At 42.0% G+C, this 22880-nt stretch overlaps 4 protein-coding genes and 2 non-coding genes across 8 annotated transcripts; 4 read left to right on the forward strand and 2 right to left on the reverse strand.

Annotated features, from left to right (window-relative positions):
- Window positions 1–10285: 10285 nt before the first annotated feature.
- Window positions 10286–10359, reverse strand: TRNAT-AGU (transfer RNA threonine (anticodon AGU)). Its single transcript has one exon. It is a non-coding gene; the product is annotated as a tRNA-Thr (tRNA).
- Window positions 10360–16380: 6021 nt separating this feature from the next.
- On the forward strand, window positions 16381–18891 carry LOC108004947 (uncharacterized). 3 transcript variants are annotated; one of them, XM_065867085.2, is made up of 5 exons: window positions 16381–16537; window positions 16592–16785; window positions 17186–17611; window positions 18153–18587; window positions 18646–18891. In XM_065867085.2, the coding sequence occupies exons 1-5, from the start codon at window positions 16417–16419 to the stop codon at window positions 18841–18843; spliced, it is 1374 nt and encodes a 457-aa protein (XP_065723157.2). In that variant the 5' UTR covers window positions 16381–16416; the 3' UTR covers window positions 18844–18891. The 3 variants fall into 3 exon arrangements, with proteins under 3 accessions (XP_065723157.2, XP_016923534.4, XP_065723158.2); XM_017068045.4 differs by having other exon boundaries at window positions 18670–18891; XM_065867086.2 differs by having other exon boundaries at window positions 16420–16537; window positions 16617–16785.
- On the forward strand, window positions 17969–18042 carry TRNAT-AGU (transfer RNA threonine (anticodon AGU)). Its single transcript has one exon. It is a non-coding gene; the product is annotated as a tRNA-Thr (tRNA).
- Window positions 18892–19166: 275 nt separating the features above from the next.
- Window positions 19167–20818, forward strand: Fntb (Farnesyl transferase beta subunit). The gene is made up of 4 exons (XM_017068043.4): window positions 19167–19366; window positions 19423–19679; window positions 19746–20417; window positions 20476–20818. Exons 1-4 carry the CDS (start codon window positions 19268–19270, stop codon window positions 20705–20707), a joined length of 1260 nt encoding a protein of 419 aa, XP_016923532.3. The 5' UTR covers window positions 19167–19267; the 3' UTR covers window positions 20708–20818.
- Window positions 20819–21023: 205 nt separating this feature from the next.
- Window positions 21024–22173, forward strand: LOC108004955 (uncharacterized). Its single transcript, XM_065867088.2, has 4 exons — window positions 21024–21184; window positions 21244–21411; window positions 21466–21674; window positions 21760–22173. The coding sequence occupies exons 1-4, from the start codon at window positions 21076–21078 to the stop codon at window positions 22138–22140; spliced, it is 867 nt and encodes a 288-aa protein (XP_065723160.2). The 5' UTR covers window positions 21024–21075; the 3' UTR covers window positions 22141–22173.
- On the reverse strand, window positions 22152–22701 carry mRpS33 (mitochondrial ribosomal protein S33). Its single transcript, XM_017068055.4, has 2 exons — window positions 22466–22701; window positions 22152–22404 (listed from the first exon to the last, which is right to left on the reverse strand). Exons 1-2 carry the CDS (start codon window positions 22583–22585, stop codon window positions 22183–22185), a joined length of 342 nt encoding a protein of 113 aa, XP_016923544.4. The 5' UTR covers window positions 22586–22701; the 3' UTR covers window positions 22152–22182.
- Window positions 22702–22880: the final 179 nt, after the last annotated feature.

The raw sequence follows: 22880 nt of genomic DNA on the forward strand, positions 1-22880 counted from the left end.
GAACATGTTGCCGCCAACTCATTTAAATTAGTTATGTAAATAGCATAATTATTAATTAAACGGCAGCCATTGCAACATTAATGTTTATTAATAAGTCTCTGATTAGATTTGAGCAGAGTCTGGCGCCACCAGACGGTGATATCATGGGAGAACTTGAAAATATATGGGTTTCAGAGCAGAATTATAGAAATTAATGAGTTCAGTTTGAGTGACATGGCAGCTGACTGTATCTCCCTCTTATTCGCTTCGACAGCGGAAACCGCAAAACATTGACGACCAGATCCTATTCAAAGAACCGACCCCCATAGGACCTAAATTTCGGTGTGTGGATAATTACACAGAGAATTCGACTTGAAACCAATCATAATTTTCAATTTTTATTTCGCTTCGTTTCATTTCCTTTTCCCTTTTTACCGAAATTGACCAGAACAAAGTTAATCCCCTACTTAGAAAGAGTCAGATAGCTGAGGACCCTTTTATAAAGATAGAAAATAACTCGCACTGCCCACTTTGGTGAACGCCCCAGTCCCCTTCCTCCCAGACCCTCCACTTATATAACTTTGTGCCGCTTGTCTGTAATTTTCTTGTTGAGAGATTTTCTATGTGAAGGTTGTGCGGCGCTATCAAACAAATAAAAATAAAAATCAACCTTACAATGGCAATATTAATTTGCAGTTATGTGTTTATAAAGCTCTGACATTGAGTCGACTGCAAACTGCCGACTTTACCAACTTTGCCGACTCGAGGAGAGAGCACTTAACTTTTGACAATCGCCGACAGCGAAATTGACAGCGAACAGGAGTTGCAATCGCAGGAACTTTCGAGTGGGCCGCATTTTGAGTATTCGTTCGCGCTATTTTGCACACTAAAAGGTGCTAATTGAACTGAAATCGATTGATTATTCACTCGGTGTATATGTACTTTGGCTCGAATATGTTGGGAGGTTGGGAAGTAGAAGACAGGTGGGGATATGCCGGGGATGGTCTGCCGGGAACGCCTTCGCTGACCGACTCCGCGCCATTAAATCGCGACTGTCACTTTAGACCAACTTGATGACACGCACATGGGAACCCAGCAGGCCAAGTCGCTGGCCAGACATATCGATAACTGACTGACAGGGCCGACGGGGGAGGGGGTGGCCATAGGGGGGGGTTTTAGAGGCGAAAGGCAGCCCGCAGAGGCGCATAAATTGTCCGCTGCCGCCAAGTGACGTCAGGTCAGTCAGCAGTTGCAGTAGGTGCAAGGATTGCGTGCAAAAATGCACTTCTGTCTCTCATCCCTCGGAACCCCTTTCCCGCCGCCTCTGTTGTCCTTGTCCGAGCCTCTCGTCGCATCAAAATGCAAATAAAGCATTTCAAATGCTTGCAGATAGGGAGAGTGCCTGCCGGGAACCGAGGTAGAGCAGTGACTACAGCTTAAGGATCAAGACATTTGGAAATTCTGACTCAGAACTGTTTGAATAATTCTGAATATGATCACTTCTTTAGGGCCTATACTATATGGTTTGGCACCCATACACAAAAGTATTAAGTTAAGTTTATAATCAATCTAGTTCTTAAATATAGGAATCTATTTAGGTGAACTATATAAAACTAGCATAGATTGTAAGAAAAGTTCGATAAAGTTTTTAAAAGCGAAAAAAATTATTAACAGTACTATCTAAGTTGTTCTATCATTTTAACTAGTTGCGTGTCTTTATGAAAAAAATTAGTTTCTGAAAATCTGGGTTTACTTCAATGTCCAATCTCTAAAGTCGTAATTCAATCTTAGGGTATTTAGTATATCGCTGCAACCAAAGAAATTGCACTTTAAGGAGTTCAAGTTGACCTGAGTGGGAAGAAGCTGTCTCATAACGGTTTTGGAACCTTTCTCAACTCTCCTTAAATCGTTTCTGCAAAACATCAACAAAGCAGGGAAAAGATACATCAATTTGGTATCAATTTTGCTTGTGGAAACAATTTTGCTTTTACTTTTTACAGCGAGCGATTTTAACCGAACCTTCAGGGTTATTTCTGCGCCAAATTATAGCGAACACTGGCTTGGGGTCTTTGGAATGATCCTCTGGCCCCAAGAGCTGAAAAAAGAATTCAACTAAAGTTTACCATTAAATTCCCATTTAGGCTGTCAATCATTTGCGCTAATTTTTCTTGGCGGCTTCAATCCAAACGAAGCCCTCGTTCCTGTATTCCCTGACCCTCTGCATCTTTTCCTCCTCCTGTCGATTGCTTCCAATGAAGATTAATTTAGTTTTGAAAGGCATAAGAGCTGGATTTAAGTGGAATTTTAGTATCGCTTTTGTTTCCCTTTGTTGCAGGAACTAAGCAACGGTTTCGAAGGCGATTCCTATATCGATGGTCAGACCCCAGTACTGCCTCCCTCTTCCCTCGAAACTCCTTCACACTTGATGTGACCTGGCGATTAGCACAATTTGCCTGGAACGCTTTACACTTGTTGCCTTAGATCCCGATCCCCCCAGAACCGTTGGACATGAGTTAAGGTCAGCTGGCGGCTATGTCGATCGTAATCTGAGCCGGCGTCGTCGTGATGAGCATGCAAATTCCCCTTCGGGCTTTTGTTTTTGGGGTAATTTGTTAACAAGCCAAGAGAAAGGGGGTCAACCGAGGGGGAATGGTGCCCAGATCTTCGATCTAGGCCGAGATAATCTTGAGGTAAATAAATTATATCTTCAAATTTCAGTTGTAAGGGGGGAACAAGCATGCTGGTATAATAGCCTATTAGAATTTACATACTATAATATTTTCAATAGTTTTAAATATTTATAAATAACTATATAGGTGGTAAATTTATTGATCTGTAAAAGACTAACTATAAATACTAAATATTTCTTACAACATTTCTGGGAACCGAACATAAGCATAAGCTTCTAGTTTCTAAATCTCGAATACGTAAGTTTTTGGTCTTTTCAAAACGCCATTTTCCTGAGACCCTATAAAAGACGATGATGAAGATCCCCATAATTGCTTCCTAAACAAAAACAGAGGCTGACTGGAGCGGGGGGCACGAGCTGCGGGGACCAATCAACAGTGGAAAGATCAGAGGCTGGGGCAGCAGCATCGGCAGCCGTCGAAGCATCAATCAAATCAATTATTATCGACAATGGAGAGTTCGTGGAAATTGTATGCGGTTGGGGCTGAAAGCGGAATCGGAATCGGGCCGAGATGGAGATGGAGATGGGAATGGGAACGGGAATGGATGTGGATCTTTGTGAAGTTGAAGCTGCATTTTGACGGAGCCGCGTCTCAACAGTTGGCCGCCATTAATAAGCATCTTTGGCGGCGCATTTGTTATTTGATTGGTAAATTGAGATGCCAAAGCAAAGATAATGTCCCGCCCGGTCGGTCTTAGCCACTTGGTCCCAGACGAATGTAAATGGCTCCAGTAGGTAGCCAAGATGGCCGCCGATCGAGCGGCTGCATCACGAACGGATCTGGCCAAATGCCAGACGGCTAACAATGCCAAATTACAGGGGAAACATCTGCCACATCGGCCGAAAGAGGCCCCCCAGGCTGTATTTGCGTAATCCACAGCCAGGGCTGCAAGAAATATTCGATTTTCCATCATATCTTAAGATGCCCGATATAAAAAACTTCACGAATATGTCATAAGTCATAAAAAAATACTTATCCAAATACGTTTCTAAATCCCACCCATTCTAACTGATCTCTCAATTCAATGTAATGTTGTGTGTTGCTTAAAACTATTCAAATTGAACCATATTCTTTAAACATTTTTCAAAAAACACATTTCTTTCTTTGGATTGGGACAGTTAGTTTTCATTAAAATTAACCCTTAATTTGAATCATAGCTAACACCTCAGGATTCATATATGTGACATGTGGTCGCTTCGGGAGGAAAGAAAGCTTGTCGTTTTTGAGGAACTGGGCAAATGTCGCGGCAAATCCAAACAAACAATTCATCAAAAGCGGCGACAATTAAGCAATAAAGTGAAATGAAATTCAAATGAAAAAATTCATAAGCGCCAGTTTCGAGAGGGGGCGGTGCCAGAAGGGTGGGGAAGTGAGGGGGGCAGGGAGGTGAGCGATTATGGAAGAAAGAAGCCGCCGACGCTTGATGAGCTTCGCCGCTGCAACTGCGGAAAGATAAATTGCCCCGCTGATGTAGGCAAATGCACAGCGATCTTTTGGATCGCTCAGATGCTCTCGCTCGCAACAGGCGGCGACATAAATCATTGTGATTGACAGCTGCTGACCATGATAGTGGATGTGGATTTGTATGGTGGACAGGGGGGGTGGGCACCACCACAACCAACACAACTCCTGCGGCTGCCCGCAACTAAGCTCATTTAAATTCCATTTCAATTGGCCGAAAAAAATAAGCAATAATAAAGCGAAAACATTTCACGCGCTAATTACAGGGTGCCATCGAAAGACGAGGACTGGACACAGATCAATCATATGGGCATCTCCGCTGTAATTGAAACAAATGCCCAGCTGAACACTGAAATTATTTCATCAACACTAAGACTCTACGATAATTAGCGGGAATATTGTATCGAACTCCGGATTACTTGCAAGTATATTTCCTCAGATTATAATATCAGAAATTTCAAAATAATTTTATAAGCATAAACACTTTTTCAGCTAGCATTAATTTAATTTATAAAATATTTATTTATTTTATAAGTCATACATAGTTAAAGTGATATATATTATATATTCTGTCTAATAGGTCTGAAATATTTATATAAATCAGTGGTACTCACCAATTCCCAATATAAGCAATCGGTATTATAGCTGCTGCTCTACAAAATAATCGTAAACAAGTCCAGTACACCCTGGCAATCAAATTAATGGGCACAACACTTTAAAGATCAGGAGCAGCTCTAAAGTTGCGGGAGGCACTCTCCAGAGGGTAAAACACGCACCAACTCGAATGAGTAAATTGTGAATAATTTCGTGTTGTCTCATCAATATAAATAAAATATTTATTAACAATTTGTTAAGAGCTATAAATCGCACTCAGCAGCAGCTTTCGGCCGATGCGAAAGTCAAAAACAGCGAGCCGAAAAACCCGGAGGAATGGGAGTACCAGGGCTCCCCCAGAGTTTGGGTTCAGACTGGAGACTCTCTCACCAGGACTGGGGATCTGTGGGGTTCTGTGGGGCTAGCTGGGGATCTGTTGGGATAACAGGGGATCTCTGGGGACCTGTGCCCATCTGCGGGGGACCTCCTGTGGCGAGGGCGGCGACGGCGGCAGGCTGGGCATATTAATTGTACGCTTGTTCAGCAAGCGGCGATTGCGACCAGGTCGAATCCAGTGCCACAGATCGGCCAGATCCGTACCATATAGGCACCCCCTTCTGGCTCCGCTATATCTCGGCTGTTGGTGTCTGGCCAAATTGCTGCTATTTATGTTGGTAACTACCGTATAAACTTGGCAACAACAACACGGCACACACATGCACATTCACCTGGGACTGCACACGAGACATCGGTGGAACACGGCAAACGCTGAAATCAATATGTTTGCTAATAAATTGTCCCACAATATTCATTAAATTAAAAAAGTAACGAAAAGTGTTGTACCAGCCTGTGGCTAACAGGAGCGGTGCTGCGGGGGATCCTAAAATTATTTGGGCGCCAGATTATTTGGGGCAAAAGTTAATGTCAGCCTCGTAAAATCAATTACATTTTTACCAAATTGCAATATATTTCTGGTGAGCAAAAAATGTTTATTTTTTTAACTTCAAAAATATTAAATCATAGAAACCTGAGTAGATTTTTGCGGACGATGAGTTACATATTATAAAAAAGACTCTTTAATGTGCTACAAACAAATTGCTCAACAGACCTTGGGAACAATGATTTAAGATAAGTATACCTCAACAAAATGTAAGAATCTAAGAACATATTCGTAAGAAAAGCTCAGATCTCAGCGCCTTGATATCCTAAAATGAATCCGCTCCTGTTGCCTCAGAGCGCGAAAATTTATTTTTAATTACGCAGCCCCAAACATGGCACAAACAGCGACCGCCACATTCTGATGCCAATACTCAGACCGATGCCGATTTCTATTCACGAATCCCGGCTCCAAGCCTGTAGCTTGTAGCCTGAAGCCTGAAGACCGAAGACCGAGCTCCAAAGACGCGGCTGGAGATGAGACTGGGGACTGTGACTGGGCCTGGAACAGAAGACTGGCGCTTGGAATGCACTGCTGACTCTGGTGCTGACTCCTCGGCCTGGACTGTGCAAAATTATGACATGAACATGAACGAAGTCCACATAATGATGTTATACAATACGCCATCTTAGCGTAAACAAGGCGAAAAGCCGCGCCACAGTCCCAAGCGCGACTCCACTGGGGACTGGCGCTTGTTGGCCCCGTAATCGTAATCCCATCCCATCCCATCTCAATCCCAGTTCCAATCCCAATCTCACAGATCGGAGGCATAGGACATGTGTTGAGTATTTGATGTTTGCAGTGCCCTTAGCAATGGGAAGGAGCAACTGAGCTCGGTTTGAATTCACTTTGTACACATGTACGGTCTGTTTATCAGTCTTTGCCGAGATATCTATACCGAATAAAGTTAGCTTAAATTATTCGAATTACGGACGATTACCGATTCAATAAATATGTACAACAAACAAGCAAATGACATAGGAATCATTAATAACTACACATCAAGATTGATATCAAAAAGTAAATTTATTTATATTACAAAAGTAATTAAAATTTAATATTTTAATCAACAAATAAAATACAAAATATAAACCATCCGACACTTGGACCTCCAAAATGATTGCATACTTTATGGGGACAAGCTATATTGATTTGAAAAATTAGAAAAAATGTTATATTGGCTATGATATTAGTGGGTTGATATTGGAAATAAAAAAAAACCTCAAAAAACATTTATTTTTGCTAACGCGTACTGAAAATCGAAATGATTTGAGAAAATGTATAATTTATATGTTCTTAAAAAGCTGTTCCAATAGAGTATAGAATATTCGTGTCCAAGGTTGTTAAGAATAATCTTCAATTTGCCTTGTTCTTGCCCAGAAGCTGTTGTCACGGTGAAGGCGCAGCATTCGCAAGACAAATTCGGCGACCAGTGGATTTGGATTTTTGACTTTTTTGGGCTCTTGGCTGTGAAAATGTATTTAAAGAATGAAATTTATGGATTTTGGTCACAAATATTTGTCGATGAGTTTGTGATTTATGGTCAGCATATTCGTGCTCGACTCAAAAGGTTAATGGCTGCAGCCTCATGCGAATGTTAGGAATGTAACCCAGTTTTTGCCGAGGGTTTCCGCTTTAATGATGTGGAAACCGAAAGTCCCAAGTGTAAGGCCCTCTGTTCGCGTGGGCGGCTTGGCCTCAGATACTTTTTCCGTAATACATAATGCTGGGTTCTTGACTGCCATTACGCTAAATATAGCAATTACAAGCCAATTGCGAATCACAAATGCCATTGAAAATGCATTCAACAGAAGGCAGATCGCTGGGGAGAGGGAAAGGGGTAGGGTTATGGCTCACACGCACATTTAAGCTCTATGAATATACATACGTGTGGGCCAATGCATTCGGTTCCGTTTGTGTGCGTGAGTAATTGGTAATAGCTGCAATATTCTGTCATTTGCTTCGAAATCAACGCAACAAACTAACGTTAAAAGGTTCTGTATGAAGGGGGGTACGCTAACCCCCCACCGCCACTTCCCAAGCCCCCCTGTGACCCCTTTGCACTGCGACGCAATGACAATGGCAACCTTCACACAGAAAATCGTTCATTAAGAAAATTATGGAGCTGTTATATGAAAATAAAAGGGGGCAGGTCGCCGCGTATGTTATGTGATGCGAGAGCTATCGCTAAGGTAAACAGAAGAGTTAAGAGTAAGTGGGCTACTTTTCTAAGTTTTTCCCATTATTTTGTTAGGGTTTGATATGAAGCAAAAAAGGTTTTGTCTTTGGGCCCGTAAAAAGAAAAGTAAGTTGAGGGCTTTAACCGACCTAGTAAATTGCTTTTTACCGGAGATAATAGTTTTAAAAAATCGGAAGCTTTAATTTTAGTCAACCGTTCAAAGAATTACACCAAAACTTTGTAAAAAGTCCACTTCCCAATAAAATATTTTCGCTTATGGGGTTGTATCAAATCGAAATGCTAAAATAATTAGAAAATAATATAATATAAACAATGTCATAATATGTTAATATTACTTCTCATGACCTTAAATGTGATTATGATGTCCAAAAATGATTCTTCGCCAATAGTGTTATTATTGTTATCTATTGTTCCATAAAATTAGAACCAAAACAGATCCATGTAGTTTATTTTTCTCCAATTTCCGAGGTATAATTGAACTATTAAATCACCGCAATCACGACACTTTATCTCTTATCAATTGGAGCCATTCATTCGCATGTTATCCGGCCGAAAAATCAAATGCCTCACATGGGAGACCCACTGACTGCTGCAGTCGCAGTCTCACTCAAATTGCCACTCAAATCGCCGGCGAGTGGAAGTGAGCCACTGGAATCTGGAATATGGGTGGAGACACCTCTGCTCTCGCTGCCTCTCGCTCTGCTCCATATGGCCATCTCGCTCTCACGGAGGCAAGGAATCTCAGCCACAGCAGGCGGTGGCAGCAACAACAATAGCCACAAAGGCAAGGCGTCGCCCAGAGCAACAAAAACAACAAGGGCAATGGGAAAAAATCAACCACGAAAATTTATGAAACACAAAAGTGGAGGAAAAAATCAGGAAAAAAAAAACCAAAGAGCAAACTTAAATGGCGACGACGACGACGAAGTGGCGGCAGTGATTTTGAACGACCGAAAGGGGGGTAAGGGTTTTAGGGGGCAAGGGGGGTTGGGGGAAGGACAAGAGTGGCAATGGCTGCGGGCACATACAGGATAATAAATAATTGCCGACATCGGCAGGAGACTTCGCTCAGAACGCTGGCAACATAATTTCTGCGGCCCAAACCTGTCAATGTATCTTCGCATCCGAGAGATGCACATGTTAAGCCCCTCGAGGTGCTTCCGCCCCAAACACTGAGAGAAAATATTGCTCTCAGTCTGACCTCTTTTGATTTTAACATTATAGAATAAATAAATTCAACGGCTAAAAGTACAACTTACCTACTATACTAAGCATATTATCGAGAATTACATTAAAGAAATAAAAAAATCTCTTAAATCTATATGAAATTTCAAAGATCTTAAGTTAGCTGTTGGGTTTGAACTCGGGCACCCTACCCTTCTTATATCTTTTAAAAATTGTTTTCGTCCTATAAGAAATATATATATATATATGTCTATATATATATATATATATATATGTCTATAGACATGACCTGTTTTTTAATAATTTTAAAAACATTTATTCCCAAAAACAAATTGAAGATACATTAAAAAAAATTTTTTTGGTTCTCAAGTTTTTGTAGTGCACCTGATCCTTTCGACCATGTGCTGGAAACATGGAAAGTGGAAAGTTAATCCCGGATAAGCAACGCCCTTTGACACTGACAAGAGGACCAGGGATAAAGACGGCAGGATCTGCAAACAGCTGGCCAAGTGGCCAATTCCAATTTCAATTCCGATACCAATACCTCAAGGGGCGGGGTGGGAAATGCGGCTGCAAGGTCACCCTGCGCTTCTAGGCTAGACCACTGAAATCGCACCACTCCATTCCAGTTGCGTGATCCGGGTAATTATCCTACCCAGAGCGATCGATCGATTGATCGGCCGATTGATCTGCACAGGCAGCAGATCGTGACATTTGATGGACATTTGCCGCCGCTGCCGTTTTCTGTTTGCTGTTTTCAGTTGCATTTTCCTTTTGGCCAGAGTGGATTCTGGTCGGTTGGGGTCTACTAATCAAATAGCCTGGGAGATCCCGGTTATTGGACCTCCGCTCCACTGCAATCTGCTCTCTTACAGCCTTCAATCAACTCATTAGAATCTCAATTCCACAAACTGACATCAGAGCAAATTGCCATTGACGTTGCAATTGTGAAATCAGAAGCGTTTCAATGTTTAAATGAGACAATTTGTAGCCGCTTAAATGCTCACAATGGGTGACTATAGAAAATAGTACAAAAACATTGATGATTATAATATTCTAGTGCTCCAACTACGAGGATGTTGTAACCCAATATTTATCCCACATATAATGTATTTAAAAAATTATTTGATCTAAATTGCCTGGGGTATGTGTTCAACAAGTTATTATGTATTTAAAAATGTAAATATTAAAAAAAAATAATAAAATTTAGTAATCAAAAAAATAATCACCGAATTGTGAAGGCCCCGGCGAGATTCGAACTCACGATCTCCTGTTTACTAGACAGGCGCTTTAACCAACTAAGCCACGGCGCCCATATATCTTTCGTTTTTCAAGGAACTTTATAAGTTTTCATATTTTGGAAACTAGAACATTTCAAATGATTTTCACTTAAAATAATTAAATTTTACAAATAGATATTTTCAAGCGAAAATGAAGTGGGTAATGATAACAGAGAAATCAGAGGAAGTAGATAACTAAAACCTGCCATGGAAAACATTAAAAAAAAACCCACCTGGAAACGTTGATAAAGCCCCAAACTGTGTCAAGTATTATATATGGTCCAAGATAGTCTAAAAATATCCATGTTTATAAAAAGAATACATATGTATTTGTATATGAAAAAACTTGCTTTTGAAACCGATTGTCATTTTTCCAGATTGTCAATGCAAAGAAGTAAGGTTAGGAAATATATTTCCATTTTCCAACATAGAATTAATGCAAATGGTCTTGTATCCGTTCGATATTTCTTCTGCTAGATGGATTAAGTTGTGGAGCGGCTTTACGTGAGTTCACAACATCGCTCAAGCCGCGAGAAATAAAATTACTAATGCAGATCTCACATGAAGTCAACGGAATTTATGCACACCTCTATGCATATGTTTTTTCGAGACCTTTTTACTATTACATTATATACGTCATAAAACCTGGCCAAATCAAAAATTCATTTGCTCATACGGAGTGGTATAATTATTCAACAACTCAAGGATATTTGGGGCAAGTACAGTTATGGCTGCCTAAGAAAGCCAATGAGTACGGGTTATTTTTGCACTAAAGAAGTTGAGAACTTACGAATGATTTAATTGCAAGCCAGGAACCTCATCTTAGGTACGAAATGGGTTTTAAATGGGTTCCACTGCTTGTGGCATGCTCGTGTTTATTTGCGCAGGGTAACAATTTGAAATTTGGCTTAGACTGCAATTTGGCGGCGTGTTTTGCATATTATCAGCTAATTTCGCCTCCGAGATAAGCACTTTTTCTCTTAAACTCCTTGCCCCGCCATGAGTATAATTTATGCCCCACAATTCCCCATCTTTTTTAGGTTTTCAGCCGCGTCCCAAGTGAGTGGCAACAATGAAATTGTTCGCTGGTTCTTTGTGCAACAAAAAAATATTTATGCAAATCAAGCTGCGCTTTGTTGCTGCCATATTCTAGCCATATTTTATTGCATTTTCAAATATAATTGCGCCTTGGGCCTGAGCATGGACATGGGCACATGGACATCGAAGTGGAGGTAGCGCTCTGGTATTTCCACATCGAGCAGCTTTGCACCGGCGATTTAATCTCGTTTAATTGCTGCGACTAAGTGCGGATATGACGGCCAGGAGGGGGATTACCTGCAGTCAGCTGCCGGCAAACGAAATTGCATCAATGTCAAGCATGTGGAGCGGCCTTTGAGGCAACACAAAAAACACGCCGAGGTGCACCAATTGATGGCCTGCTGCACACCTTGTCCCTGCCCCCTGCCCCTTGCCACTGCCCCTTTCCCAAAGATTTTCCGCATTAATATTGCAATTTTATGAAAACAAGAACATCGCCGCGTCTCCCTGTCGCCGTTCCCAATTGCACCTGCCCATTTAGCGCACGCCGCGCTAGTGACAAGTCATTTTGAATACTCCGGTCCAGGGTCCACTTGAAAAGGATACTCGCAAAGGATACTTCAAGAAAGCAATTGGCTGAGAAAGACTTCTTTATACTCTACGGTTTATGAGCGCCCCAATAAAAAGTACAAGGAACAACTTCATATTCATAATGTTATATTGATATTCAAAAATGCAATATTCGATTTATAAGTGGACTAAATAAATATTATAAGGGAAAAATATAAATAAAATATAAAATACAATTTATAGTAGATAGGAATAATACCAACTTCACCTAAAAAAATCCTTTATAATCGACTTATAAGCTTATTGTTGTACCATATTTTAAAACCATAATGAGCGTGATATATACAAGTCAGTAAGTAAAAAATCATTATACCTGTTCCTACAGGGTCTAATCTTTTCAGTTCTCATATTCAAGAAAGGGTATTTCTCTGGCATAAATAATCGCAATGTAATATGTAGTTAATAGCCCGCGAGGGGTGGTTTTTGACTTGGCAACGCTGCCTAGATCAAGTGGCCCTTACAGCGAAGGGCCCTCGAAATTAATAACGTTATTTTCGCATTAGGAAGCAGCCATGACACAGGCAGTTATGAGCATTTCGCGTAATTACCGTAATTATTGTATTAATTTTTTGTACGTTTCCAGAGGCTCCCCCAACCCCAAGTACTGGCGATCTTGACAACCCCGACGATCGATGGCATCGAGGGCGATTAGCCAGTTGAAGATACGCGTCAGTTGCAGCGCCTCGAGGAGATGGACGTTAAGTTCGGGTTGCAATTTCAAAAGCGATTATGCTAATTGACCCAGTGAGGAGTAGTACCGAGGGATATTATATTATCCAGCCACACAGGGCACAATTTCATGCAATTAATGCCGCAAATTCGGTGTACCTACATTTTGTAGCCGAAATGCCCCTGCAAGCTCCTTGCTCTAAATAAATTGTAGGACCTGGGCGAATTTGCATGGCAACAAAATATAGAGTACAATAAATATTTAAATTTTATTGGACCCCGAACCCTTGTTCAACATCCATCAACGAAATGGAGAGCGAGGCGTAGAGAAAAAAAGCGAGAGAAATAAAACTTAAAAGCGTTAAATTTACGAGGTCTGGGCAAAGTGCTCGACACATTTATGGCCAAACATGGCCGGACCAACTACGATTGGTCTTCTCTTTGGGAACTCTGGTGGGTTTACTTTTTTCTACATTTTTTTTTAGTAGGATGGTTGACGGGGAACTGCTTCCATTTCGCATGCGCGCGCATTTAAATTCACTTCCGTTTTTGCCGCAAATTGTTGGATGTGTATGTCTGAGTTTGAGTGCTTTGTTGGCTGCCATAAATTCATAACTTTGTGGAAAATCATAAAAACAGAATTTATGGCTTAATTATATATGTACACTCTCGGGAGCGAGGAAAGAAGAGCCAAGTGCACAGTTGGCCTCGACTTGGGCATTTCTTTTTCTTCATTTCACGCTGATGATTAAGTATAGCACACACTCTCACAGCCGGTTACACAGATACGTACACCAATACAGTCAAACCGCACTTGAAATAAAAAATCTGCTTAAAAAATTAACAACAATTTATATGCATATCTTTGGAGGCGTTTCCAAATTATACAGGGAAGAGATCAAATCAGAATTTAAACTGAAGAACTCTCTAATAGCCGTAGTTTGAATTAAAAACTCAGCTACAATTCTAATTAAATTATTATAATTATAAATTCTTGTGTGCACTCAATTTTCAAACCATTTTAGTTAATATTTAATTAAACACAAAACCAAAAGGACCCTTAAGGTAACTGTATTTTCAAACTAAACCCATATTTTTTCTTGAATTGTGAGCTAACATTTGTTTTTAATAACTAAAACAGTTTGGTAATAATAAAAAGTTTAGGACAGAAACTATATTTTCTGAGCCATTGCATTTAAGCGATATTTTTTTGAGTGCGGGAACGCGGACTTTTTGCTTGCATTTATGCTTAAATGGGCTGCAATTGTTCCTAAAACGCTGCCAACCTGCACGCGATGATGGAAAACCTCAACGATTTTCATTTTATTCTGGCCAGTCGTTGTTTTTTTTTTGTTTTTGTTACTGCGGCGGCTGCTGCTCATAACTTACAATTACGTGCAGCATTTTCTTTTGTTTCTTATTGATTTTTTTTTTGTGTTTTATTGTGTTAAGGCGAAGAAACAAAAAATTGGGTTAAGCTGTTTTGCATTTGCAGCGAGTCCACACGCGCCCAGATAGACGATTCCCACGATTTTCTCTGGCCTGCAGATGGCAGATGGCCCAAAGGAGGAATGAGGAGGAGCAGGACCTGCAGACAGTTTGTCTATAAAGTTCTCCCCAACCAGAAAAAAAGAGAACCTCTTGCATAAAGCCAATTAAATTAAGAAATCTGATGCAGTCCAACGACAACAACACAGCAAAAGCGACAACGACACATGGAATAAACAAAAAATACAGAAAAGACTGAAAAATGGAATGATGCAGAAACGTGAATCACAGAGGAATCTGGCTCCCACTCCCACCTGAACTCCATCCGTCTCTGTTCCTCCGCAGGGATGAGCCTGGCAATTGGTATTTTACAACAAACAGCGCTTGCGTTCAGCTTATTTAACATAAATCGAATGGCTACTGAAATACACCCAGTCAGCCAGTCAGTTAGCCAGTCGTCTTATCTCTGTTTTTTGACTGTAGTTCTGGCTGCTGGGATGTGTGCTGCACCTGGAGAAAATAGGGGTAGGGATTTAATTGATTTTCTAAAAACCAAGTATACGACATGGGGTAATTAGTTAAAAAAGGAAAACTATATCTTATTGGTATAATGAGACTCAGAAGAATTAAAATATTTTAAGTAAATATTTTAAGTCAATTAAATTAACTAAGAATAATTAATTAAATAAAATTAAATTAATTGTTGAATGACTTACTTAGCTTTTCTTACTATATAATTCTTAATTTTTTCCGCGTGTGTTGCTGGAAGCTGAGCCAATTTCATTGAGTAAAGGCAAATGTAAAGGTAAAGCAAACGACCTTTAGAAAAATTGTTGAGGTCCGAGGAGTTGTTTGTGTCTTTCGCAGACAAATCACGACCCGCAGACGAGACCAGCCGACCAGCGAGGATGTCCAAAGGGTGAGTGGAGGAGTCCAGCGGGGATTTCAACAGATTTCACACCTCCTCCACGAAAAAAAGGCTAAAAAAAAAACAGGAGTAAGACGGACTGACCCAACTAATAAGAGTCAGCCTGGCGAAAACAGCAACTGCAACACCTCAGCGGCGACAACAACAACATGGCATAATAAATAAAAGCCAAGTAGCTGCTGCTGCCTCGGAGTCTGGGTCTGCATTTGGGCCTGGTCTCTTGGTTTTGGCCTGTAGTCCGGGTCTCCAGTCGCAGCCCTGTGATTTTCACAAGTTGATATCGCAAACACAAAATGTTAATGAGCAATTTCGAGATGGTGCGAAGTGATTTCATTATTTAAACTTCTTTTTTTTCCTGTATGCTTAGTTTTCGCCTTTTATTTCGCTGTCTTTGTCTCTGGGATTGGATGCTGTGAGGTTGGGGCTTGTTGTTTTTTCACTCCTTTTTTTGGTTTCGGGTAAGACTTTTATTACGGGCTCTCCATTGGGTAATGAAAGCGAAATAATTTTAATTGGCACTGGCTGGCTGGCAGCACTTTTATTTGGGACTCTTTCGATGCCAAATTAATTATTTCCTGTCAAATTAGTTTTGAGTTTCGGCATAAATTACGACTGGGCCGCTATGAATATGCATTACAGCCAGCTCTCCCTATCGCAAAATGTCACCTGTCGTGCGATGTCGCGTCGGGTTACTTCAAAACACTGTTCCGCCGCATAAATTAAGGCCATCGCTTCAGCCACGTTGATTAATTGGGTCGCATTTGATGATTAAAACATAAATTGCAATGGATGCAGTATAAACGTGGCCATGGATACAGCGACTGCGTGGACGATATAAGCCAGGATATGGCCAGGATATGGTGAGGATATGACCAGTATGTATGGCCAGGACCCATATCTTAGGGGTTGCCAGGCACTAAAATTACACTTAATTAAACAACAACCCATTAGGGATCCCGATCATGACGAGCCCCTTTGCAAAAGTAAGTGGAGAAGGGCACTCAAGGGGTTGAGTCTTCGGGGAATTTTATATGGGGAATTACCAACCGATCCTGGGCCTGGCCACGAAATTTATCGGACTGTCCAGCAAATTGTGAAAGTGCGTTTTTATGAAGCAAACTAATTCCACGAGTGATACATGGGTACCATATAAATTCTTATTTCTTTATGCAGACAAACACTATAATTATTTTAAAATATTTTGTTGATTACCAGATCGCTTAAAAGAGGACCTCAACGAGATAGTCCTAAATCAACTTATACTGTTCAAAAGTAAGTGATCTTTTAGACATCCCCAACTATGCCTCTTGTAGTAACCAAGCAAATTCAGTCAGAAAATGTTACAATACCTGTTGGTTTGCTTCGTTTTACTCAACAGACGTAGCGCCGACGGAAGTCTGTGCGCCACAAAGGTCATAGTGCGAGTGCCCCGCGACAAGGACATTGGCTTGATCTTTGGTGAGGTTTACTATCGGTTCCAAACGACCTTATTTCTGTGACTAATCCCAACAGATCTGACCGTCACCAACCGCATTAGAAGTGACCGAAGTGAAACGCTGGACTTCACAGTCGTCTCCAACGGGGAATGCACCGTAAACACAACCGAAGGAGAGCAGGTGCACTCGATGGGCCGCATCTTTGGAGGAGATTTCGGGGCTGTCGAACCAGGCAAGAGTGAAACTGTCTCACTGGTGTGGCCCACTGTGGTTAGTCTAATTATTATTAATTATATTAGGTTTTAGTAGAACACTCAAAGGCACGAACATGCCTTGCTTATACTTGTACTTATTAAATTTTTAAATAAATTTAAAGGTATTTTAACATCTTCAAAAATCTAACTTGACTTTAAGAAGTTCACAATTATAAGTTTTTGAAAAATCTATTTAATATTTTGACCCCCAAAATAATATCACTGATTTGTACAAAATCTCACATACTTCAAAATTTATTTTAAATTTTAGAAACAATTTTGTTTATTTAATACATTTACAGTGTTTAAAGAGAATATTCTTCAGGAGTAGATAAGTTTTCTAAATTATTGAAAAAGGGTAAATGTGTTTTTGAGTGTAGAAATTAAATCAGTTCACTATTCCTGAATTTTCGCAGTCCCTGTACAACCGAGTTGGCAGCTGCCCCATTTTAATCTCCGCCACGAGTGCCCACGCCAAAGATGCGGTGGCGACGGCCAGGCAAGTGCTGCACTTTGACACCCGCTTCGAGACCTTGGATCCACATGGCAACAAACAGCGAAAAAGAAAGGACTTCACGGACTGTCGCAACTGGGACAAGGATTACCTCCGGAACTGCACTCCGCTGAATTGCGAGGAGCGATACTTTGGCCAGCGCAGCTTCTTCAACCTGGAAACGGAGAAGTGTGAACAGGTGTCTGACTGCTCGGGACCTGGGGAATACTATGACGTTTTCAGCAACGAGGGCGTCGATCCTGGCAATTTTGTTTCCGTGGAGGAGCTTGAACTTGTTAAAAACGGGAAGTTTGATTCAAATTTTTTGGATCTGCAAGGCCCTCTACTAGTGAGTCTTGTCAATTTAACTAGCGCCACCTATAGTATTCTTTATGAAACTAAACGTGGACTGCTTGACAGCATGTCGATAAAGCAGCTCACATTTTTGGGTCTGCAAGGCCCTCTACTGGCGAGTTTTGTCGATTTAACTAGCGCCATCTACCGGTGAGTTTTGTCAATTTAGTTAGCGCCGTCTACCGGTGAGTTTTTTAATTCAAAGAGCGCCACCTATATTATTCTTTGTGAAACTAAATGTTCACTGCTTGACAGTATATCGATAAAGCAGTTCACCTAACAGTGTACTCCACTGTGTATATGGTTGTAGAGAACCCATTTGACTGAACTCTAGTCACGTGCGTGACCATGTGGCGCCGTGGCTTAGTTGGTTAAAGCGCCTGTCTAGTAAACAGGAGATCGTGAGTTCGAATCTCGCCGGGGCCTATGGTAACACAATTTGAGTGTTCCATTACCTTTTTTGTATTTATTATATTATTTTAATAAAATAAATACAAATAATACAACTTAAAGACAATTTTATATAATTCTTGCAGCACCAAGAAGAACCAAAAGCCGATCGGGCAAATGAGGTCAAGAAGAAAAGCAGAAAACTTTCTTTCCCTATTCGCCATTTATCCAATCCCATGACGCCAGAGGATTGCGACAAGTCGCGAAAACTTACCCTGGCTGATTTCAATGATTGCTTTCAGCACTTGAAGGATGCCCAATCCCAGACACCTAAAGCCTCTGAAAATGAGAAGAAAGTGGAGAAAAAGTCACCATTTGAAGTGCCTATGCTGACACAGCTGTATTACGATTGGTATCTGCCCTTGAGGTCTGATAGCTGGGGCGAAGGAGGGGAAATCAGTGCCGTAGAAGGAGAACCAATTCCTCAAAATGTACCATCCGGATCGGAACCCCTCTTAAACTGGATAAGCAGACTCGATTTCAGAGGTTGGCTGAAGCTGGTCCTCAAGGGAAGTACTATTGTGAGTTTGTGATGTCGGTGCCCGAACAGTGTGAATTGATAGTTGGCGACTGTTGCAGATCTTATTGCTAATTGTGTTTCAGATTTTTGCCACTCTAACGGCCTATTTTCTGGTGTGCCTTGCCGTATATGGCTTCATGGAACTTTACACCGTTTGGAAATCTGACGAGGCAGCCCAATCTTTGATTATGGATTCCAGTTCTCAAACCAGCGCCTACAACCTTGTGACCTCGGAAAGTCTAATGTCCCATCGTTAAATAAATGTCAATGAATATTTTATAATAAAATGAAGCTACTTTAACATACTTTATTTGATCTTTTGCCAAGATAATATTAGATGATCAGAGGTTACGAAGACTATTTACATATGCTCTAGCAAGAAATAGTGCACTATTTGTTTAGAAAAATATATAAGAAATTTGATTGACCGCCGAACGTTTGAATATAACAAGTATTTGTGTTATTATTCTGATCAGAAATACTTTTTTTTAAAAACTGAATACATAAGCTTAGGAAATAATGGATTTCCATATAGTAACAGGAATACCCTAATTAAACAAAGTACAGTGTTGTAAAGCGCGCGTTCTCAGTGCTGAGGCACAGCTCTCGTGAAATTCCTACTCGGCGAATCATTTTTTGTTTATTTAGTTTTATTTAACCGAATAGTAACCGAGCGCCAAAATGGGACCAGAGGAGGAGCTGCTGTTCCGCAACTTCCAGCGGTTGAAGGGCTACATGTTCGACGACGAGAAGGAGTCCACGACCACGTCCCGCGAGCAGGTGAGTAATGCCGAAAAGTCGGTCAAAGAAAGATAAGATCCTATGGATACTTTCAGCAAAAAACGGAGGGCTCGGTGGAGAAGTGCTTTGACCGCTTCGAGCAGCTGATGTTCTCCCACCCGCGCCTCACCCAGATCTTCCGACTGGAGCACCAGTACTACCTGGACGCGATGCTCCGTCGACTGCCCTCCAACTACGAGTGCCTGGACAGCAGTCGTCCATGGTGCGTCTACTGGATCCTGCAGGCGGCGCAGCTGCTCAGCTTCAACTTCGACGACCAGACATTGGACCATGTGGTGCAGTTCCTTGGCAAGTGGGTTCTTGAATGATATTTCTAAAGGGGATCGTGTAACATAATGTTTTTCACTCTGTCCTATAGCTGCCGCGCGCCAACCGGAGGCTTTGGAGGAGGACCTGGACAGTATGCCCACCTGGCCCCCACTTATGCGGCTGTTAACAGCCTGTGCATCATTGGAACAGAGCAGGCCTATCGCGCCATTGACCGCCCGACTTTAGTCCAGTTTCTGTTCAGCGTGCGCGAATCAGACGGCTCTTTTCGGCTCCATGTGGACGGTGAGACAGATGTTCGTGGTGCCTACTGTGCCATCTCCTGCGCCAAGCTGCTAAATCTCCCCGAGCCAGTGATAAAGGAGCTGTTTGCCGGCACTGGCGATTGGATAGCCCAGTGTCAGACATATGAGGGTGGATTTGGGGGAGCGCCTGATCTGGAGGCCCATGGTGGATATACCTTCTGCGGAATCGCTGGATTGGCACTGCTCAACGAGGCGGCAAAGTGCAACAGGCAAGCCCTGCTAAAATGGACGTTGCGCCGTCAGATGACCTACGAAGGAGGCTTCCAGGGGAGAACCAACAAGCTGGTCGATGGCTGCTACTCCTTCTGGGTGGGCGCCACCATTCCCATCACACAGGCCACGCTATCGGGGGTCGACAAGCAGATGGAGCACACCCTATTCGATGTGGAGGCCCTGCAGGAGTACATCCTGCTCTGCTGCCAGAAGCAGAACGGCGGGCTTATCGACAAGCCCGGAAAGTAAGGGATTTCCGAATAGTAAAGGAATATGACTAGTAAAGTAACACTGTATTTTCAGGCCCCAAGATCTCTACCACACGTGCTATACCCTCAGTGGCGTTTCCATTGCCCAGCACTCGGAGTGCGCCAATAGCCCACAGGTCCTGGGCGACACCATAAACGAGTTACTGCCCACCCACCCACTGTTCAACGTCCCACCGAAGTCTGTTGCAGCTGCCAGGAGCCACTTTAGCAATTCCAATGATACTGAGTTCTCGGGAGGCGACAGTCCCACAAAGGAGAATAGCTAAAGCTTCGGGATAGAAGGACGATGCGCTACGGAGAGCTTTTACTGGATGGATGGTGGTTTACCATTAAAGAACTAAATTTGCTTTAATAAAATTATCTTTGAAATATTGTAATTTTTTGCTTCTTAATATCTATGTATGTATATGAAAAAGGAATTGATTAAAATATGTCTATCAAACTAAAATATGTGTGAAATTCTATGATATTGTAAAGTTAGGCTGTTTTTACATATTCCCCACATTGAAAACGATTCTATTATTATGACCGCCACTGTTAACGTCTACATGCGAATGTTTAAATTGAAGGTTATCCCAATGTGAATGTCATTTTGTAACCCATTTTAAACCGCGGGATCGTCGGAGATACTTGTATGTTCTCCAGCCACAGGACTTTGAAGCGGAGGACTCCTGCTCAGGGCATAGATCGCCGGGAGTACATTGGTCACCTGGTCGATGAGTATTACACAACTACCAACATCGGTGAGGCTTTCATTTATTGTAAGTTGCACCCTGAACTCAGTTTCGATTTGCATTTTTAGAGGCCCAGCAGCAGGTGACTGCTAATTTAGCCAACTTTGCCTACGATCCGATCAACTGGCCACATCTACTAGAGGCGGAGGCCCTGGATGTGTTTCTGGCATCGCTGGAATCCCAGGATCAGACACTGAAACTCCATGGAATTGCGGCACTGTGTAACATTTGTTTGGGTATAGAAATCGTAAGAATTGTAGATTATTACTTTAAGAAATTAATTTTTTCAGACAAAACAGGTGTCAAATTCATTAGGGAGCAACTGCAGCTCATCACCGGCCTCTTTGGGCGCACAGATCACCCGGAAATAGTGCTCCACAGCCTAGCGCTTTTCTATCAACTTCTGGAATCCGGTGCGGTTGACAAGGATTTACTACTGAATCCTTTGGTGCTTAGGGCGGTGCAGGAGTGGAGGGTGAAGGCTCACGATCAACGTATCGTTAAACTCTGCCAGTTGTTGCTGCAAGACTTTGCCACCCGCATCGAGGTTACCCAGCTGCACAATGCTCCAATTCTTCCGACAGCTGAGCAGCCGAGCACTTCAGCAGGTGCAAGTGGTTAAGCGCTTCACACAGAGCGATTTGGAGCAGTTCGCACAGTTCACTGGCGACCACAACTACATCCACAGCCTAGAAACACCTATGAAGGAGCGACGGGTGCACGGAGCACTGCTCAACGCTGTTGTGGCGGGCATTATGGGAACCCAGTTGCCGGGACCCGGCACTGTTGTTCTAGAGCAGAGTTTCAAGTTCCTCAAGCCCTGTCGCCTTGAGACGGACACCCTGGTGACCGTGCGCCTGCTGCAGTCGCGCAAAATCTCCACCGTGGAGTACGACATTCGGCAAAACGACGATGTGGTCTTTGCCGGCAGTGCAAAGTTGCTGACCCGCAGCCAAACAGACTAGACTTCGTTCAATAAAGTTGGATTTGTATGTGTATTTATGGTACTACTTCTTGGAGGCCCGCTTGCCCTCGCCCTTCTTGGGTGGCGCCTTGCCGCGCAGCTTGCGCAAACGCTTCATCTCCTCCTTGAAGTCCTGGTGCTCATCACGGAACAATCCGTAGTCTCGCAGGTTCTTCATCAGCAGATGCGTCTCCACGTGGCGCGGATACCAGTTGACCACGTAGTCCCGCTTGTGAATGGGCTCCTCCGAGAACATGCGAACCACCTGTTGGATTAAGAGGTACATTAGTTTAAATTTTAGTTGATAAATTAATTCAATTACAGACCTTCATGGACTTCTCGTTGGTGGTACGCGCCACTTCGCCGAAAATGCGATTTGAGAGGTAGTTCATCCGGCGGGCATACTGCGTGCCGAGTTTAATAAGTTCCGTATACTTGTGTGACATGTCTGCTTAATTATTACTATTATTTAACGTTTGATTTCATAAAATATTTTAAGAAATGGAACTTCAAGTTATTTGCGGTTATGTCACGAAACAAAAACAAGCAACAGCTGATTGCGAGGTTCGTTTGCTATTCACACAAAACGCTAGCATTTGGGACATTCCTGAGATTATGAATTTATGTTATGACCGTTATTTAACCGCCATGAGCTTATAAATAATTTGTTATTGAATGCGAAACATACTTTTATTCTAATTAGCTTACTAGTTTACACTTCTTATATGCAATCTGAAAGCA

Source organism: Drosophila suzukii, chromosome 3 (genome assembly GCF_043229965.1).
Source record: "Drosophila suzukii chromosome 3, CBGP_Dsuzu_IsoJpt1.0, whole genome shotgun sequence".
In the NCBI taxonomy this organism is placed as follows: Eukaryota; Metazoa; Arthropoda; class Insecta; order Diptera; family Drosophilidae; genus Drosophila; species Drosophila suzukii.

Bases quoted from the DNA above. Each gene is read 5' to 3' on its own strand.
- Fntb (XM_017068043.4), top strand. From the start codon at position 19,268: ATGGGACCAGAGGAGGAGCTGCTGTTCCGCAACTTCCAGCGGTTGAAG. The intron at 19,367-19,422 runs GTGAGTAATGCC...GGATACTTTCAG, and splicing joins CGACCACGTCCCGCGAGCAG to CAAAAAACGGAGGGCTCGGT. The intron at 20,418-20,475 runs GTAAGGGATTTC...CTGTATTTTCAG, and splicing joins CTTATCGACAAGCCCGGAAA to GCCCCAAGATCTCTACCACA.
- LOC108004947 (XM_065867085.2), top strand. From the start codon at position 16,417: ATGTTACAATACCTGTTGGTTTGCTTCGTTTTACTCAACAGACGTAGC. The intron at 17,612-18,152 runs GTGAGTCTTGTC...TAATTCTTGCAG, and splicing joins ATCTGCAAGGCCCTCTACTA to CACCAAGAAGAACCAAAAGC. The intron at 18,588-18,645 runs GTGAGTTTGTGA...CGACTGTTGCAG, and splicing joins TCCTCAAGGGAAGTACTATT to ATCTTATTGCTAATTGTGTT.
- mRpS33 (XM_017068055.4), bottom strand. From the start codon at position 22,585: ATGTCACACAAGTATACGGAACTTATTAAACTCGGCACGCAGTATGCC. The intron at 22,405-22,465 runs GTCTGTAATTGA...TTAATCCAACAG, and splicing joins CCAACGAGAAGTCCATGAAG to GTGGTTCGCATGTTCTCGGA.
- LOC108004955 (XM_065867088.2), top strand. From the start codon at position 21,076: ATGTTCTCCAGCCACAGGACTTTGAAGCGGAGGACTCCTGCTCAGGGC. The intron at 21,185-21,243 runs GTGAGGCTTTCA...TTGCATTTTTAG, and splicing joins TTACACAACTACCAACATCG to AGGCCCAGCAGCAGGTGACT. The intron at 21,675-21,759 runs GTTAAACTCTGC...TTCTTCCGACAG, and splicing joins AGGCTCACGATCAACGTATC to CTGAGCAGCCGAGCACTTCA.